The 19,896-nt window shown below is 43.2% G+C and overlaps 1 protein-coding gene across 1 annotated transcript in view; it reads right to left on the bottom strand.

Moving 5' to 3' along the window:
* The window catches only part of LOC311247274 (signal peptide peptidase-like 2A), a 74,579-nt gene extending 54,981 nt beyond the window's left edge, over window positions 1–19,598 (bottom strand). Inside the window, exons 1-5 of the mRNA XM_084337634.1 lie at window positions 19,513–19,598; window positions 18,884–18,991; window positions 17,505–17,681; window positions 8,115–8,204; window positions 2,546–2,679 (exon numbers count right to left, since the gene is read on the bottom strand). Of these exons, the coding sequence (XP_084193760.1) occupies window positions 2,546–2,679; window positions 8,115–8,204; window positions 17,505–17,681; window positions 18,884–18,991; window positions 19,513–19,566 (563 nt within the window). The 5' untranslated portion in view covers window positions 19,567–19,598. The remainder of the gene's footprint in view (window positions 1–2,545; window positions 2,680–8,114; window positions 8,205–17,504; window positions 17,682–18,883; window positions 18,992–19,512) is intronic.
* Between the last annotated feature and the right edge of the window lie 298 nt (window positions 19,599–19,896).

Here is a 19,896-nt window from a genome sequence, read left to right as displayed (position 1 = left end):
TCTCCTCTCACAATATTCACCCTCACTGAACTGAGTCGTTTGAAAATGTGCCTATATGTGATGTCATATAGTCACTGCTGCATGTTAATGTTTTTGAGGACTTGATTAGAAATACAAAACAATGAATAAAAAAAATATATATATTACAGAGGTGTTCCATAGACTCACAGGAATTGTGTAAAAGTGCCCAAATAGTGAAAGAAATAGTAAAATAGTTCCCCTTTAACACTTTGACTGCCTAAAAACGATTTACAACGTCTTTGCTGGCGATGCTAAAGTTGCCGGGGGACGCTGTACGTCGTCTTTATATCAATATTTCAAAAATCTGCGATCTGATCCATAATGTCCCTCCGCTGGCCTGAGAACCACCAGCAGGACCCACTGAGCTCTCTGGCGGTTCAGGAGCGCCATCTGGTGGCCGATCGCGCAACCGCTTAACAGGAAGCACAGTGGAGGTTGTGCTAGATCATGTCCGTATTGCTTCCGGCCACTCGGGATAGGTTCCGGCATTCTAGCTCGTCACTCTACATAGCGATCGATTGCCAATAACTCGATAAACAACATGATTTGGACGTATATACCATTATACAAGCTGGAGATGGACCGGGTAATAATATATCCCATAATGATAAAATTTCTACTCGACGATGATCGCCCAACGGCGCGCGGAGACTGGGGTGAGTTTCAGCGTGTAACGTTACCATCTTCGATACTAACTGCTTTTATCAACATTTGACCCACATTAGATGATTGGTATAACGCTGCCCACGGAATTATAAACGCCCCCTCGCCCATCCGGTCAACATCAGATGACGTGTAGTAACTTCTAGAAGTACGTCTAGTTGGAATTTTTTATATCGCGCTGATTGCCATCAAACTGTATTTCATCATCAATATAATGCATTTGGGGCTATATATCACGTTCTGGAGAAAGTTGCAGAAAGAGATGAAAACATACTTATACATTAGACCATACTTTACTATGAATATGTGAATGAAAAAGTTTAACGTTGCTACACAATGAACAATACATATAGGACTTTGAATGGGCCCTAATAATGGCAATGTAGCAATAGAATTTAAAAAGTTATAGCCCTGCAAAGAAGGGGACTTTCTCCATAGACAAATAGCGCTGGCAATCTATGGTATATCATTAATTTAACCCATGGCAGCCAAAGTGTTAAAATGAAAAAAAAAAAACGTATTTTATGTTATCTTATTAGGAGGGGGTCCGCGAATTTCATCAGAGATGTTTGGGGGTCCCTGGGGGGAAAAAGGTTGGGAACCACTGGGCTACACAAACTGTCAATCATTTTCAACATCAGTGGTGATTTGTCCGGTCGTTGAGAGGCGAAACCGGAGGTGGTCACTTTTTATAAACTTTCTGAATTCTAAATTTGAACCGATGTGTTGGTTGAGATACAATAACACAGTGTGAGGCCGACAGGCGGCTATAAAATGTGTTGTGACGTGCGACGGCCCCCTAACCCTAACCTTTAACCCTAACCTTTAACCCCTAACCCGTGCACAGGCCGCCAGCCGGAACGTTAAGTGGTTAAATTGCAATTATACAATGGCATGCAAATATCTTGATTCTGATTGGCTGAAACACTCAAGTTAGACGTTGTTATATCATACCCCAGAACCCGCCCACACCCGAATTACTTTGTTTTTTTTATTTTTTTTCAATGACTCCGCCATTCATTCCTTTTTCTGAATGAAACCAAGATGGCGGACAATAATCTTTATGAATGGATGTATTGATTTCTTCATAACGACTCATTCAAAAAATATACAGTCAACTGGAATATGTTAGTTTTTTGTTAGATGGCATTCTTTGTAGCACCTCCCTCTGCGTCCTGCATGACTTGGTCAGTTGCATTTTGTGGGCACGGCTCATTGGATCTACTGTTTCTGTTTTTGAATAAATCTCCATTATGCTTCAATTACTGTGTATTTATTGTATAGCAATAAGGTTGGGTGAATTAGGCCATTGTATAAAAGCAGTAAATCACTTGAAGTCGTGTGTTATACTCATTAGATCACGCCTAGGTTTTTTTTTTGTGGAGGACATCTTCAGTTTTGCAGGATTTTTGGAGAAAGCATGGCACTTGAGACAAAACACACTATATCCTATATAATTGTATATGAATTCCTCTTGTTTCTTTGTTTACATACATTGCTTACAGCTTGTGTTATATTACGTTTTATTGTATTTTCTTTTTTTTGCCATCTTGGTCTATATAACCTATTGTCAATGTCATAATTTGTCAAGTAATTTGTCAAGTATACTATTATATACTTATTGTTTAATGTGTCTTGTAAGCCCACATGGGCTGGGCATACACCTGTATGTAAGACACGGAAATAAAAAAAACATCAAATCAAATCAAACTACCACTACTACTACTACAACAACAACAACTACTACTACTGCTACTACTACAACAACAACAACAACTACTACTACAACTACTACTACTGTAATTGAGATGTTGAAAGAAAGGAGTCATCAGCGTAAACAGATATCTGTTGTATGTTTCACCTCTCACACGCTCCACTCCAATAGCCTCCCATGGCTACAGTGAACATGGCGATCAGCAGCATGACGGCGATACTGGGATCCACTCTGGGCTGTAGTGGAGCGTACAGCTTTACCTGCATCCCTTCGCCAAACACCTGAACACACATGTTTAAAAAAGGAACATTAAGGTGTGTTTGGTAGTGTAGAGGTCTAACCACTAGGTGTGTCTGGTAGTGTAGAGGTCTAACCACTAGGTGTGTCTGGTAGTGTAGAGGTTTAAGCACTAGGTGTGTCTGGTAGTGTAGAGGTCTAACCACTAGGTGTGTCTGGTAGTGTAGAGGTCTAACCACTAGGTGTGTCCGGTAGTGTAGAGGTCTAACCACTAGGTGTGTCTGGTAGTGTAGAGGTCTAACCACTAGGTGTGTCTGGTAGTGTAGAGGTCTAACCACTAGGTGTGTCTGGTAGTGTAGAGGTCTAACCACTAGGTGTGTCTGGTAGTGTAGAGGTCTAATCACTAGGTGTGTCCGGTAGTGTAGAGGTTTAAGCACTAGGTGTGTCTGGTAGTGTAGAGGTCTAAGCACTAGGTGTGTCTGGGTAGTGTAGAGGTCTAATAGCGACTCCTACTGGTCGGTCGGGGCGCCTGTTCAGCAGGGAGGGGATCTGGGGGAAAAACGTTGTTCACTTGTTCTGTTGTTTTTGTTAAGTATTTGGTGTAAATAAATACACGCCTGTTGGCGTTTTCCCCTTTTAACTTGTTGTGTTGCTTTTACGGTCCCGTTCCTCTGTTCCCATAACAGACAGTAGGGCAGCATGTGATAGTCTACACCAGGGGTCAGCAACCTTTTTGACATGGAGTGCCTGTATATATATAGTTGTAACTAGTGTGCCTCAACAATATTCCATGCATCGTACATTTTTTTCCCTCATAATCAGGTATTTTTAATGATAATTTTTACATTATTACATCATTATTGTTATTGTTATTATTAACAATATTATTATGATGGTTGTATCAACCCTAAATCTGAGTTGGGGGGGGGGGGGGGGAATGCAATGCAGACAAACAGCTGCATACAGTGCGACCATTTCACTCACATTTGCCCATTCACACCATCGGTGTGTGTACTGTACGTGTGCTGTCATAGCTCCACCTACAGGCCTAATGGAGAACACCAGGAGAACACCAGGATGTGAATGGAGGGTGAATGTGAGGTATATCGTGTAAATAAGTTTTGATTGATCGCAAGACTACACTGTAAAAAAAATTATAATAATAAGTTACCAGAACTTAAAAATATTGAGTTCAGTTACTGTGCATTAAGGTTTTCAGTTTTCAATCCATAATAAGTGAACAGAAAAATAAGTACACAACCACATTATTTCAACCTAATAAAACTATGTTTATTGTCATTGTTTTAAGAACACAAGTTGACTTGGTAATACTCACATTTTGAGTAAAAAAAAAGGCTTTCAAAATGTGCAATGTTCAATGAAATAGAAAAATAAATAATAAAATGTGTTGATTAATCCCACTGATCACAATGGTGACCGTAATAATGTTTTTGTTATAAGGCTCTGCAAATGTTACTGAATGATGTAGCAATGTATTTCCAGCTAAATTGAAATAATAAACAAATAAAGGGTCTCAATTAAATATGTGGTAGTAAAAATAACCTGTGGGAGGATTTCAACAAGATAAATGCGACAACAGTGCAAAATATTTCACTATAATATTTCAGAGCCGAAGTCGGCCTTCCTTCCACTTGACGCCCATGCAAAGGAAAATATAACCCTCCCAGTAGATACCTATGGTAAAACACTTTAGATGTTTGGGAGTGGAAATATTCCCCACCATAAGACAAACGGTGAAGCACAATTACACAAAAATCCAAAATAAAATCAAAGAGAACCTTAACAGGTGGTCAAAACTTAAAAATTCAGTAAAGGCACGGATATCAATAATTAAGATGGACGTACTACCTAGAATCAACTTCTTTAGCTCAATGTTACCGTTACCCCCTCCAGAGGGTTACTGGAAAAAATTACACTCCTCCACATACAAATTTATTTGGAACAACAAACCACCACGTATAAAAAGATCCACCGCACAGAGAAACAAAGCAGATGGTGGCATGGCATTTCCAGATTTTCTCCACTATTTTAAGGCGTACACTTTAAGACCATTGACAATATGGTTTGATCCCCAAGCATTAGTATCCTGGAGAAATCTAGAAGAAAAAATAGTAGCCCCACATAGACTGAAGGACATAGTATACACTAAATTATCAATTAAGCAATGTGAACGGAAATTTAGCCCCATAATTACTCATGCAATCCGGATATGGCGTGAAACACAAAAAGAATATCCTAACCCACATAAATGGCATAATCATACTCCCTTATTCAATAAAAATGCATTCTTGATTGAAAAACGACCTATAAGATTCCCTATATGGGAAGAGCAAGGCATACACTCATTAGGGGATGTTTTTAACAAACAGGGTTTTTGTAGTTATGGAGAAATATGCAAAAAATTTAATCTCACCAAGTCCACATGGCTTTTTTACATACAGTTACGGCTATGTTTGAAGTCTCACGGTGTTCCATTAGACATACCAATTGAACACCACAGATACCACAAATTCTTCTATGAAAGAGAGACATCGAGAGGTTTTGTTTCAGATTTTTATCATCAATTACTAACGTCCTCGTATGAAACCCTCCAACTAGACTCTGTCTGGAGGAGGGATATACCAGACCTGGAAAGTGACTTTGATTGGCAAGAAGCCTGGGCAAATGTCCGACTTACATCAAGGAACCCGGACCATCAACAAATCAATCTTAACTATATTCACAGGACATACTTGACTCCTATAAGACTGAACAGAATGGGTCTTAAACAAGACTCCAAATGCTCCCAATGTACAAATGGGGATGAAGGGACATTTATGCACATGTACTGGGACTGCCCACCAGTTAAGATATTCTGGAAAGATGTGACCCAACAATTATCAAAACTCTTATCTTGGAATATACCTGTACACCCCTCTGTATTACTATTGAATGAGTTTGGTTTCTTACATATCTCGATGTGATTTATCAAGAAATATCTACAGCAAGAATTCTGGGTCTCAATGAATCCAAAATGACAATGTGGTTAGAAGTGGTGGAGAGAATAAAAGCTAGCTTATAATGGTAGTGTCTGGTTAGGAGCAAGGGATAATGGAGGTACTATCCAAAGAGGGGTCCGGGAGGGGGGGGTTCGAGCTGGAGCATATGTGTGTAGGTTTTTAGATAACAGGTATTAGGGGTATATCCTGTATAAGACATTGGTATAAATGGTAATTTCGTTGGATATACACTGTGTATTAATGCTTGTGTATCTTATCGTGTGTTGTCATGTTTGTTTATATGTTTAAAAAATAATACAAAAAAAAATACAAAAAAAAAAGAATTGTTACTATTATATTGTATACTTTTTTTTTTTTTTTATTTTTTTTATTACTGCTGCCCCCTGTGCCTATGCAAATGCCCCCGCGTGCCTATGCAGGCACGCGTGCCTAGGGTTGCCTACCCCTGGTCTACACCCTCCCCAGACTGACAGTAGGGCAGCATGTGGTAGTCTACACCCTCCCCAGACCAACAGAGGAGACATGTGGTAGTCTACACCCTCCCCAGACCAACAGAGGAGACATGTGGTAGTCTACACCCTCCCCAGACCAACAGAGGAGACATGTGGTAGTCTACACCCTCCCCAGGCCGACACAGGAGACATGTGGTAGTCTACACGGAAAGTAGGGGTAGACTAGCATGGAAAATAGGGGTGTAACAATTCGACCCCACAACAATTCGATTCGATTACGATTATTCAGGCAAGGATTCAATGCATCATGAAATCTCTTCATTTGAACGTGATTCGATTCGATTCAATTAATTTTCGATAAATTTTCTATCAGTTAATTCCCCAAAAAAAATTTAATACACAAATGTGGCTGGGGGAACTGATTCACTCAGCATGAATGGACTATAGGTCAATAAAAACAATACACACAAAAAGAAAACATTAATTGTAACACATTAGAATCGATGCATTTCGATTAATCGATGCGTCGTTACACCCCTAATGGATAGTACTTGAATTAGTGACCAGTTGGAACTGATACAGTTGGATTAGTGACCAGTTGGAAGAAGGGCTGGGCGATTCTTGCTAAAATGTGAATCACGATTTTTCTCTCTAAGAATTGAGATCACGATTCGCTCACACGATTCTTATTTTTTCAATAAAATCATTTATTGCACTCTTTCTTAAACAGACAACATAACATATATGAAAGTGCTTGACTTAAACTTAAACATAACATATATGAAAGTGCTTGACTTAAACTTAAGTCTCTTGTAACATACAAAATAACTCAAGTCAGAATCGTCATCATTTAAAAAAGTAAAGTAAAAAGTAAAAAATAATAATAATAAAACATATATTTTTTTTTTATTAACACTTTGATTGCCTAAGGCTAAATTCATTATATACCATAGGTTGCCGGCTCTATTTGTCTATGGAGAAATTCCCCTTCTTTGCAGGGCTATAACTTTTTAAATTCTATTGCTAAATTGCCATTATTAGGGCCCATTCAATGTCCTATATGTATTGTTCAGGGTGAAGCAACGTTAAACTTTTTAATTCACATATTCATACTAAAGTATGGTCTAATGTATAAGTATGTTTTCATCTCTTTCTGCAGCTTTCTCCAGAACGTGATTTATAGCCCCAAATGCATTATATTGATGATGAAATACAGTTTGATGGCAATCGGCGCGATATAAAAAATTCCAACTAGACATGGTTCTAGAAGTTACTACACGTCATCTGATGTTGACCGGATGGGTGAGGGGGCGTTTATAATTCCGTGGGCAACATTATACCATTCATCTAGTGTGGGTCATATGTTCATCGGATCGGTTAGTATAGGAGACATTGAAAAATAACGCTGAATCTTACCGTATCTTCCTCGCGCCGTTGGGCGATGAGCGTGGAACAGTCATTTACCTATTATGGGATGTCGAAATATCGGGTCCATTTCCAGCTTGTATAATAGTATATACGTCCAAATCATGTTGTTTATCGAGTTATTGGAAACGGATCGCTATGTATTGTGACGAGCTAGAATGCCGGGACAAATACAGAGTGCCCGGAAGTAATATAGGTGAATAGCACATCGTCCATGTAACATCCTGTTAGGCGATTGCGCCGATCGGCCACCAGATGGCGCTCTTGAACCGCTAGAGGGTTCAGTGGGGCTTGTTGGTGGGTCTCAGGCCAGCGGATGGAAATATGAATCAGATCACAGATTTTTGAAATATTGATATCAAAGACGAGTTACGGCGTCCTCGGCACCTTGAGCATGGCGGGGAAGGACGCCTAAAAGCGTCCTCTGGCACCCAAAGTGTTAAAAAAAAATCGTCATAACTTAGAAATTAGATAGGTCTAAGAATCGAGATCGTGATTTTTTTCCGATTAATTGCCCAGCCCTAGTTGGAAGGCAGCAGACTGATGAGGAGTCAGTCAGTGGAGGAGGTGGAGGTGACTCACCTGCTGTGCGTCCAGGAAGTCCCTGTATCTCATGAGCGCCAGAGGAATGCGCACCTTGTCGTATTCTGTGACGTTAGCAGATGGTGTCGCCTGAGGGACCAGAGGGGGGGGGGGGGGGGGGGGGGGGGCACGGGTCAACAAACATAACATTTGATTGGCACAATGGAGAACCAATCAGACCAGTTCAATAGCAAAACAAAAGCAGTTGGGGAAAATCAGGAAAACAGGAATGTTCTTTGCAGATGAACAGAGAGAAGCCCCGCCCCTTACGCTAAGCACCATGGGAGCCTGTTTCAGATGAACAGAGAGAAGCCCCGCCCCTTACGCTAAGCACCATGGGAGCCTGTTTCAGATGAATAGAGAGAAGCCCCGCCCCTTACGCTAAACACCATGGGAGCCTGTTTCAGATTAAGAGAGAAGCCCCGCCCCTTATGCTAAGCACCATGGGAGCCTGTTTCAGATTAACAGAGAGAAGCCCCGCCCCTTATGGTAAGCACCATGGGAGCCTTTTTCAGATGAACAGAGAGAAGCCCCGCCCCTTACGCTAAGCACCATGGGAGCCTGTTTCAGATGAATACCCCAACATCATAAGGAAGCTGCATCTATATCTGCATATATCCCTGTTCACATACCTGTATACATACAGTATAGAATAGACTAGAATAGAATAGAAATACTTTTATTATCCCGTGGGAAATTTGACACTGCAAATCGCTCAACATTTAAACATTTAGACAGAACAGGTCACGAATTAGAATAATAAAACAAATCAAATCAAGTTGCCTAGGATAAGAGTAGAGTAAAATAGAATAAAAATGGAATAAAATATACAGTAAATAAATACAGTAAAAATATACTGAGAGGCATCATAGCAGCATGGGGGGGGGGTACAGGTAGTAAAAACAACACAAGCAGTGTAAACAAATAGGTCAATATAATTTACTATCTAACTAACTGAAATATACATTATTCACAGTATCACAGTATCCACATAAGGTGCAGTATGCCTAAGGTAGTGTTATTGTCCTCCTTGGGTTCCTATTAGTCCTAGGTCAATGTATGGCAGCAGTCGCTGCCCCCTGTTGTGGAGCCTGGAGGCCGCTAGTCGCGGCCTCCTGCCACTATGGAGCTGCCACTGTGCTCAGTGATGCAGTGAGGCACAGTGATGCATTGTATAGTCTGATGGCTGTTGGAATGAAGGACTTCCTGTGCCGTTCAGTGCTGCATTTATGTAGTGTGAGCCTAGCACTGAACATGCTCCTCCTGTCAGCCAAGTCTGTGTATAGTGGGTGGGAGGGGTTTTCCCTGATGGCCTGGAGCTTTCAAGTTTCAAGTTTCAAGTTTCTTTAATAGTTGTCATACAGAAGTACAGAATACTTTTGTACAAAATGCTTCTTACTGTTGCGCTCCAGAGACTGTGCATGACAAGATAAGTATGAAATAAAAACATAGTAAAAATTAGAAGAAAAAAAAAGAGGTCACAGTGTTCAGTTTAGACATATGTACAATGTTCGTAGACGTAGTTACCATACAATATACAATACTGTGCAGTGTACTAATATACAATACTATATAGTGCAAGGCATAAATGGACGAGGTGCAGTTTAGGTACAATTCACAGTAGGTGTACGAGTTGTAGTGCAAATCCTTTATCAATAAATATAAAGTGTAAGTGTGTTTGTGTGATCTAAAGTGTGGAGAGTGGGTGCTGCAGTGTGTTGTTTGTTTGAGTGAGTGTGTGTGTGCGTGTGGGTGTGTGTGCTGTGTGCATTTGATGGTTGTTGCATAGTGATTATTGTTCGTTTAGCGATTATTGTTCGTTTAGCAGCCTGATGGCCTGGGGATAGAAGCTCCTTCTGAGTCTTTCTGTGCTCGCCATAAGACTCCGGTATCGCTTGCCTGACGGCAGCAGTTCAAAGAGGCAGTTGTTCGGGTGGCTCGAGTCCTTAATAATTCTCTTAGCCTTCCCCTTGCACCGCTTGTTGTAAATGTTCTGGAGGGTGGGAAGCCCCCCTCTAATTGTGCGTTCGGCTGAACGTGTCACTCTTTGTAGTCTGCTACGGTCTTGTGCAGTGCGGTCTTAGCCAGGCTCCTCCTCTCTGCCACCCTCGCTAGGGAGTCCAGCTCCACCCCAACCACGCTACTGGCCTTCCTGACCAGCTTATCCAGCCTGGTTGTGTCCCCTGCTCTCAGTCCGCTGCCCCAGCAGGTCACAGCGTACAAGAAGGCGCCTGCCACCACCGACTCATAGAACATCCTCAACATCCTTGTACATACATTGAAGGATCTCAGCCTTCTGAGGAAGTAGAGTCGGCTCTGGCCCTTCTTGTACAGTGCCTCTGCATGTTTTGACCCGTTCAGTTTGTTGTCGACGTGCACACAGAGATATTTGTACACCTCAACCATGTCCACATCAACTCCCCTGATGGAAACGGGGGTCACAGGTGCACTCCTCCTCCTCCCCAGCTCCACAACCAGTTCCTTGGTCTTCGCCACATTTAGCTGCAGGTGGTTTTTATCGCACCATGTGACGAAGTCCACTACCAGTTCCCGGTATTCCCTCTCGTCACCATCCTTTATACATCCCACTATCGCAGAGTCATCAGAAAACTTCTGGAGGTGGCAGGACTCTGACCGATAGTGGAAGTCGTTGGTGTAGACAGTGAAGAGGAAGGGAGAGAGGACTGTCCCCTGCGGGGCCCCGGTGTTGCTGACCAGTCTGTCTGACACACAGCTCCGTAGGCGCACATACGGTGGTCTGCCCGTCAGATAGTCCACAAACCAGGACACCAGGGGGGCCTCTACCTGCATCGCCTCCAACTTCTCACCCAGCAGCCCAGACCTTATGGTATCAAAAGCACTGGAGAAGTCAAAGAACATGACTCTCACAGTGCTCCCCGGCTTGTCTAGGTGAGTGTAGGCTCGGTTCAGCAGGTAGATGACAGCATCCTCTACCCCCAGTCGGGGCTGGTAGGCGAACTGGAGTGGGTCTAGGTGGGGTTTGGTCACCGGGCGGAGTTGCTCCAGGACTAACCTCTCCATGGTCTTCATTATGTGAGAGGTTAGAGCCACCGGCCTGTAGTCCTTGGATGTGCTGGGACGCGGGCACTTAGGGACAGGGACCACACAGGTTTTCCACAGTGTCGGGACTCTCTGCAGCCTCAGGCCCTGTCCACACGAGCGCTGGATTTAATATAACCATGATTGTATGTGCGCAGTTGCACTGTTCGGGCACACACAACCGGGGATTTGCTACACTGCAACCGCGGTCTTGAAAACCGGAGTCCAGGGTGAAGTTTTGCGGTTTTGCAGTTGCGTGTGGGCATAGCAACCGAGGTTATTCCCAGTGTTTACAGCAGAGCTGTCGCAATTATTTCCCATGTTCACGGCAGACTGTCAAACAATAGCAAGTTAGCAACCTAGCGCGGGGTAGAGAGATTAGAGCAGAGCCAGCTGCACCAGTGTTTACAGCAGAGCTGTCCCAACACGGGGCACCAGTTGAGAGAGTGAACAGTTTCAAGTACCTCGGAGCCCACATATCCGAGGACTTGACATGGACCACACACATTGACAGTGTTGTGAAGAAGGCACGACAACGCCTCTACTTCCTCAGGCGCCTAAGGAAGTTCCAAGTCAGTCAGAAGATCCTTAGGAACTTCTACTCATGTACAATAGAGAGCATCCTGACCGGCAACATCACCTCCTGGTTTGGGAATAGCACTGCACAAGACCGTAGCAGACTACAAAGAGTGACACGTTCAGCCGAACGCACAATTAGAGGGGGGCTTCCCACCCTCCAGAACATTTACAACAAGCGGTGCAAGGGGAAGGCTAAGAGAATTATTAAGGACTCGAGCCACCCGAACAACTGCCTCTTTGAACTGCTGCCGTCAGGCAAGCGATACCGGAGTCTTATGGCGAGCACAGAAAGACTCAGAAGGAGCTTCTATCCCCAGGCCATCAGGCTGCTAAACGAACAATAATCGCTAAACGAACAATAATCACTATGCAACAACCATCAAATGCACACAGCACACACACCCACACGCACACACACACTCACTCAAACAAACAACACACTGCAGCACCCACTCTCCACACTTTAGATCACACAAACACACTTACACTTTATATTTATTGATAAAGGATTTGCACTACAACTCGTACACCTACTGTGAATTGTACCTAAACTGCACCTCGTCCATTTATGCCTTGCACTATATAGTATTGTATATTAGTACACTGCACAGTATTGTATATTGTATGGTAACTACGTCTACGAACATTGTACATATGTCTAAACTGAACACTGTGACCTTTTTTTTTCTTCTAATTTTTACTATGTTTTTATTTCATACTTATCTTGTCATGCACAGTCTCTGGAGCGCAACAGTAAGAAGCATTTTGTACAAAAGTATTCTGTACTTCTGTATGACAACTATTAAAGAAACTTGAGAAACTTGAGAAGTAGCGTTATATGAAAATGATTGTAACAAACTTTTGTTCGAAACGTATCGTCTGTGTTGAAGAGTGTTGTGATCGACTGATGTCTCTTGTCGCATTCCTGACCCGACCCGAGTAAAACCTGTAGCTGCGGCTAAACTAAACTCATGTGTTGTCAAGTTTTGTTATAAGGAACCCAGTCCAGACTGCATCCCCTTAACAATTGTTTGTATTGAGCCGTATTGTATTGTACCCATTCTGCAATGTGTTAAATAACGTTTGCATCCATTCATAGCGGTAACGTTACCACATTACGTTAGCATTTAAGCTATATACTATACATAGATATAGCCATTCACATTAGCATGTAGCTAACAACACCGGCGGTCTTTTGTGAGACTAAACTATCCGCTCTTGGTGGTAAATTGTGTTGCTGATGGTTTTGTTTCATCAACAAATGAGAGGCAGAACACACAGTGGATGTATCCGTTTCTTTATTGCACTTTTATTGCAGTTTCTTTCTTTGCTGAAAAATATATCCTCCGTTGGCAAAATTACATTTAAAGATGGCGGCTAAACAGGAAGTGTAGTGAGCGTTCAACCTTTTCTGATTGGTTGAAATGGCCTTCATGTCTGAACAACATCGCCGCCTACTGCTTTGACATTGTACTGCATGTATCGGTTTGCTGGTTTTCCAGCGGCCGTGAGTACGTGGTTATATGCGGTTGTTCACCTGTGTGGACAGAGGTATATTTTTTTCAAACTTCGGTTACATTAAATCCAGCGCTCGTGTGGACAGGGCCTCAGGCTCATATTGAATATGAGCTGGAGCACATCACACAGCTGAGAGGCACAGGTTTTGAGTACCTTTGGGCTCACCCCATCAGGACCTGCAGCCTTGCCTGCGTGTAACTTGCTCAGCTGTGTACTCACCTGGTCTGCAGAGAGCCACACTGTGGGGGTCTCAGGTGTTGGGGGAGGAGCGGGTCGTCAAGCCGCGGGGGGCAGGCAGGCTGCACCAGAGATGAGGGGGCGTGGGCAGTTGGGGGGAGGGAGGGGGTTGCTCGAGTTGAAGGGCTGAGAGGTGTGGGGGTGGGCAGGGCAACTGGAGTAGTGTCGGGGGGAGGGGGGCCAGACTGGCCGGGGCCGCTGTATCAAACCTATTGTAAAACAGGTTTAGCTCATTAGCCCGGTCCACATCTCCATCCACTCCCCTTCCCCCTGCCGGTTTAATGCCGGTTATGGTCTGCATTCCAGTCCACACTTGTTTGATGTTATTGTTCTATACAGTACCTGTATATAATAATAATAATAATAATAATAATAATAATAATAATAATAATAATTTCTTGGATTTATATAGCACCTTTCATGAGACCCAGGGCGCTTTACGGTGGGGGGGGGGGGGGGGGGGGCAACTAAGGGGAAGGAGATCAGAGGAACAAATCAAATAAAAAAGAAAAGGAAAGAGGGAAATCAGGCAGAGTCATTAATACATTTGGTGAAGAGGTGAGTTTTGAGTTGAGATTTGAATGAGTCCAGGGATGTAGCATTACGGATGTCTGGAGGGAGGGAGTTCCAGAGGGTGGGTGCGGCAACAGAGAAGGCTCTGCAGGGACCGACAGTGTGCAGGTTGGTGGTGGGGATGGAGAGGAGACCGGAGTCAGAGGACCGCAGCCTCCGGGGCGGGATGTAGGGATGGAGGAGGTCAGCTAGGTACCGGCCGGGGGGCAAGGGAGTGAAGGGCTTTGTAGGTGATGAGGAGGAACTTAAAATTGATGCAGGACTTGACTGGAAGCCAGTGGCGGTGGATGAGGGTGGGGGTGATGTGGTGCCAGGGCTTGGTGCGGGTGAGAACCCTGGCAGCAGAATTCTGGACATACTGCAGCCTGTTCAGGGCATTGCTGGGTAGCCCTACAAGAACAGAGTTTGCATGTCCAGACGGGAGGTGACAAAGGAGTGTATGAGTGTCTCTGCCACGGAGTCAGGGAGAGATGGCCGGAGTTATATGTTCCTGAGGTGGAAGAAAGCAGATTTGGTGATTGATTTGATGTGAGAATGAAAAGAGAGGGTGGAGTCCAGTAAGACACCCAGGTTGCGGACTTCTGGGGAAGGGTGGATTGAGCAGCCATCCACTTCTAGGAGATCTTCAACCTTCCGGAGCAGTGACTGCTTGGCCACAACCATGAGCTCTGTCTTCTTGCTATTGAGTTTGATGTGACCGGAGTCGGTGGCAATGAGGAGGCCGTTGGTGACCTTGGTGAGGGCAGTCTCTGTGCTGTGGTGTTTCCACATATATTACTATATCTGTGTATATCCCATACCTATGCTTACTCATTATACCACTGGCCAGTATACTTTGTTATACCACTGGCCACCAGTATAGTTTCAAGTTTCTTTAATATTTGTCATACAGAAGTACAGAATACTTTTATACAAAATGCTTCTTACTGTTACGCTCCAGAGACTGTGCAAGACAAGATAAGTATGAAATAAAATAACATAGTAAAATTAGAAGTAAAAAAAATGAGGTCACAGTGTTCAGTTTAGACATATGTACAATGTTCGATGCAGAATAGACGTAGTTACCATACAATATACAATACTGTGCAGTGTACTAATATACAATACTATATAGTGCAAGGCAGAAATGGGACGAGGTGCAATTTAGGTACAATTCACAGTAGGTGTACGAGTTGTAGTGCAAATCCTTTATCAATAAATATAAAGTGTAAAGTGTGTTTGTGTGATCTAAAGTGTGGAGAGTGGGTGCTGCAGTGTGTTGTTTGTTTGAGTGAGTGTGTGCGTGTGGGTGTGTGTGCTGTGTGCATTTGATGGTTGTTGCATAGTGTTTATTGTTCGTTTAGCAGCCTGATGGCCTGGGGATAGAAGCTTCTTCTGAGTCTTTCTGTGCTCGCCTTAAGACTCCGGTATCGCTTGCCTGACCGCAGCAGTTCAAAGAGGCAGTTGTTCGGGTGGCTCGAGTCCTTAATAATTCTCTTAGCCTTCCCCTTGCACCGCTTGTTGTAAATGTTCTGGAGGGTGGGAAGCCCCCCTCCAATTGTGCGTTCGGCTGAACGTGTCACTCTTTGTAGTCTGCTACGGTCTTGTGCAGTGCTATTCCCAAACCAGAACTATACCATAGTTATATCTGTGTATACCTGTATCACTGTAAATCAGTTTAGCATAATTACTCAGTAGCTTGTTATACACATCACATGTAATCACTTGTATATTGTTATTGCACTTTACTGTTACATTTGCACTCTGGTTAGATGCCAACTTATTTTCGTTGTTGTACGTGTGCTGCATGATGACAATACATCTGAATCTACTAGGGCTGTACCGTATGTCATTTTTCTTTTTACATTCGAAGCTTCTATTGAAGTTTTCGAATGAAGCTTTGAATGTCTGTCGTCATATTTTATGACGTAATCATATATATATTTTTATCCTCAAACAAAATCCTCAATTTGAATAAAGTGATTCATCTGATTAAATTTGTCTTTTTTAAATTTTTAAATCAACTTTCTTTAATGAATATAACTCATCAGCTTCATCAACATAAATAATCCAATAAGGGCACGGTTGGTACGAACGTGATGGTGACGTCTTGATGGAGCGCCGAGCGGATGCAGATAGGCTACATCATTTATGATAAATGTTTTATTTACATTTGTATGACGAGTCATATACTATAATAGTATAATACTATAATAAGCCTAATCTTTATCTGCAACTGTGAACAAAAACCCCATCGGTTTAAACAGAATGAATAGACACATAAAAAATATATATAAATTAAATATATATATATATAGAGAGAGAGAAAAAAATATTCTAATGTTGATTTAGAATTCAAATGTCAACGTTATGAATGAAGCTTGGAAGTATTGGGTGCAGCCCTGGAGTCTACTGCTGTAATAGAGATGATGGAAGTATTGGGTGCAGCCCTGGAGTCTACTGCTGTAATAGAGATGATGGAAGTATTGGGTGCAGCCCTGGAGTCTACTGCTGTAATAGAGATGATGGAAGTATTGGGTGCAGCCCTGGAGTCTACTGCTGTAATAGAGATGATGGAAGTATTGGGTTCAGCCCTAGAGTCTACTGCTGTAATAGAGATGATGGAAGTATTGGGTGCAGCCCTGGAGTCTACTGCTGTAATAGAGATGATGGAAGTATTGGGTTCAGCCCTGGAGTCTACTGCTGTAATAGAGATGATGGAAGTATTGGGTGCAGCCCTGGAGTCTACTGCTGTAATAGAGATGATGGAAGTATTGGGTGCAGCCCTGGAGTCTACTGCTGTAATAGAGATGATGGAAGTATTGGGTGCAGCCCTAGAGTCTACTGCTGTAATAGAGATGATGGAAGTATTGGGTGCAGCCCTGGAGTCTACTGCTGTAATAGATGATGGAAGTATTGGGTGCAGCCCTAGAGTCTACTGCTGTAATAGAGATGATGGAAGTATTGGGTGCAGCCCTGGAGTCTACTGCTGTAATAGAGATGATGGAAGTATTGGGTGCAGCCCTGGAGTCTACTGCTGTAATAGAGATGATGGAAGTATTGGGTGCAGCCCTGGAGTCTACTGCTGTAATAGAGATGATGGAAGTATTGGGTGCAGCCCTGGAGTCTACTGCTGTAATAGAGATGATGGAAGTATTGGGTGCAGCCCTGGAGTCTACTGCTGTAATAGAGATGATGGAAGTATTGGGTGCAGCCCTAGAGTCTACTGCTGTAATAGAGATGATGGAAGTATTGGGTGCAGCCCTAGAGTCTACTGCTGTAATAGAGATGATGGAAGTATTGGGTGCAGCCCTGGAGTCTACTGCTGTAATAGAGATGATGGAAGTATTGGGTGCAGCCCTAGAGTCTACTGCTGTAATATTGATGATGGAAGTATTGGGTGCAGCCCTAGAGTCTACTGCTGTAATAGAGATGATGGCCTACCAGCGTCGTGTTGCTGGCGATGAGCAGGGCCAGAGCCCCGAGGCGCTCAGCAACCTTCGCCTTCTCGCTGAAGGTACAGTCTCCACTCCGCACCACCACCGCCTTGCCCTGCAGGCTGACCCCCGAGGGGTCGTCGCACAGCACCGTGGAGGTCAGGTTCACCAGCGGGTAGGACGTCTGGACATGGGAGCAGTGGGTTGAAGGAAACAACAATTAGCATAGTTAACAATTAAAAAAAAAAAAAAAAAAAAAAAAAAAAAAAAAAATCTAACCCTAACTAACCGTACTGTCATGCACTTGTCCTAATAAACTAACCTACACTGTAGCACTCAACACTTTGATGAACATTGTTGCTCAGCTGATAGAGTTGTGCCCTTCCTGATGGCTTGTCGTACAGAACTTGTAAGTCGCTTTGGATAAAAGCGTCAGCTAAATGACTAAATGTAAATGTAAATGTAGTCTAATTTGTTTATATTTCACAACGGAGAGGTCTTCTCCAATTTCATCCAATGGAATGATCAGTGACTCAGGAGGTAGAGCGGTCGTCTGGGAATCCAGAGGTTCCCGGTTCGATTCCCGCTCCTCGCGGGCAGCGTGTCGAAGTGTCCTTGAGCAAGACACTTAACCCCTAACTGCTCCTGATGAGCAGGTTGGCACCTTGCATGGTCGCCTCCGCTGTCGGTTTGTGAATGTGTGAGTGAACGGGTGAATGTGAGGAACAAAATTGTAAAGCGCTTTGGATAAAAGCACTATATATAAATAAATACACCATTTACCATTTTAATTTGTAATCTCGAAGGCATTGCAAATGAGGGTAAAACCTCAATGTCTCTTTTAGGGAATAAATAAAGGTTTCAAGTCAAATTCAACTTAAATCTGTAATGAATGACAAGGATGCATATCGTCTTATTATTATTTATAACAAAAGTGACCAACAACATAGGATCTCCATCCTTCAATATGGCCATGAGCTCCACCATCACAACCCTCTGGCACAGAGCAACACGTCTCTCTACTAGTAACGTAGTAGTAATGTCGTTTTGTAACTGAGGGAACACTATAGACTTACAGCTGTGGTCAGGGTGTCTGCCAGGGGGGTCCAGGAGTGGTTGTGAACCAGGCAGTACTTACAGCTGTGGTCAGGGTGTCTGCCAGGGGGGTCCAGGAGTGGTTGTGAACCAGGCAGTACTTACAGCTGTGGTCAGGGTGTCTGCCAGGGGGGTCCAGGAGTGGTTGTGAACCAGGCAGTACTTACAGCTGTGGTCAGGGTGTCTGCCAGGGGGGTCCAGGAGTGGTTGTGAACCAGGCAGTACTTACAGCTGTGGTCAGGGTGTCTGCCAGGGGGGTCCAGGAGTGGTTGTGAACCAGGCAGTACTTACAGCTGTGGTCAGGGTGTCTGCCAGGGGGGTCCAGGAGTGGATGTGAACCAGGCAGTACTCTTTGCTTGTCGATCCATTCGAAATATGCAGAATCGCTTGGCTGTTTATCTGTTGAATAGAAATATAAAGGCTGTGCTGGGAAAATACATGTTTTGAGTGAAAATAATCCAACCTGGTTAAAATGACCAGATTGGGTCAAAGGAGCCTTGGTTTGCTATATTGCCTGGCAACAGATTGACCTGTTGAATTGAAAATGGGGGACCCTGATGTAAACAAGACGAATGTCTTTCTCTGGTTTGCATCCCCTTAACAGTCGTGTGTATTGAGCTGTACTGTCCCCATTCTGCAATCAGTTAATAAAGTTTTCAATCAATCAATCAATCAAAGATGACGTGTGTTTGGCCCATTTCACAGTCAAGCAACTTGTTGTCATTAGCCTTTAGCTGTCCCCACTACGAGCTAGCTAACAGACACGGTGACATGAATACAAGCTGGAAACACAACAAGGACTATTATTGTTGGATATTGTTATATATATATATTGTTGATATTGAAGCTAGCTGCTAGTCTCATAAACGGCATCTTCACTGAATGTTAGTAACACAGTTTAGTTCCTCTTATCAACTTACCTGCGATGACAAGAACATGACCGATAAAATAACGATCCCAACCATTTTTGCCATGTCGGGAACATTCGTAAATTACAAAAACCGAGCAGTATTAACGTGCATTCCTTTATTTTTGGCACAGAGATGCTTTAATAGAACCGTGGTGGTGTTCTTTAATAGAACCGTGGTGGTGTTCTTTAATAGAACCGTGGTGGTGTTACTCGCAGGTCCAGCATTGTTGTGTTACAATAGTGTGCGGCTGAATTGGTCTAGAAATGCAGGCTTCAGTCTAATATGTTGTTTAGTCTCAGGTTTCAGTCCAATATGTTGTTTAGTCTATCTGTTCAGTACTGTTCAGTACTGTTCCAAGATGCACAATGAGATCACAAATGTTCACAACACAAG

This window comes from Notolepis coatsorum, assembly GCF_963971535.1.
Source record: "Notolepis coatsorum genome assembly, chromosome: 20".
NCBI classification, from domain to species: domain Eukaryota; kingdom Metazoa; phylum Chordata; class Actinopteri; order Aulopiformes; family Paralepididae; genus Notolepis; species Notolepis coatsorum.
This window is presented reverse-complemented; position numbering and strand designations above follow the sequence as displayed.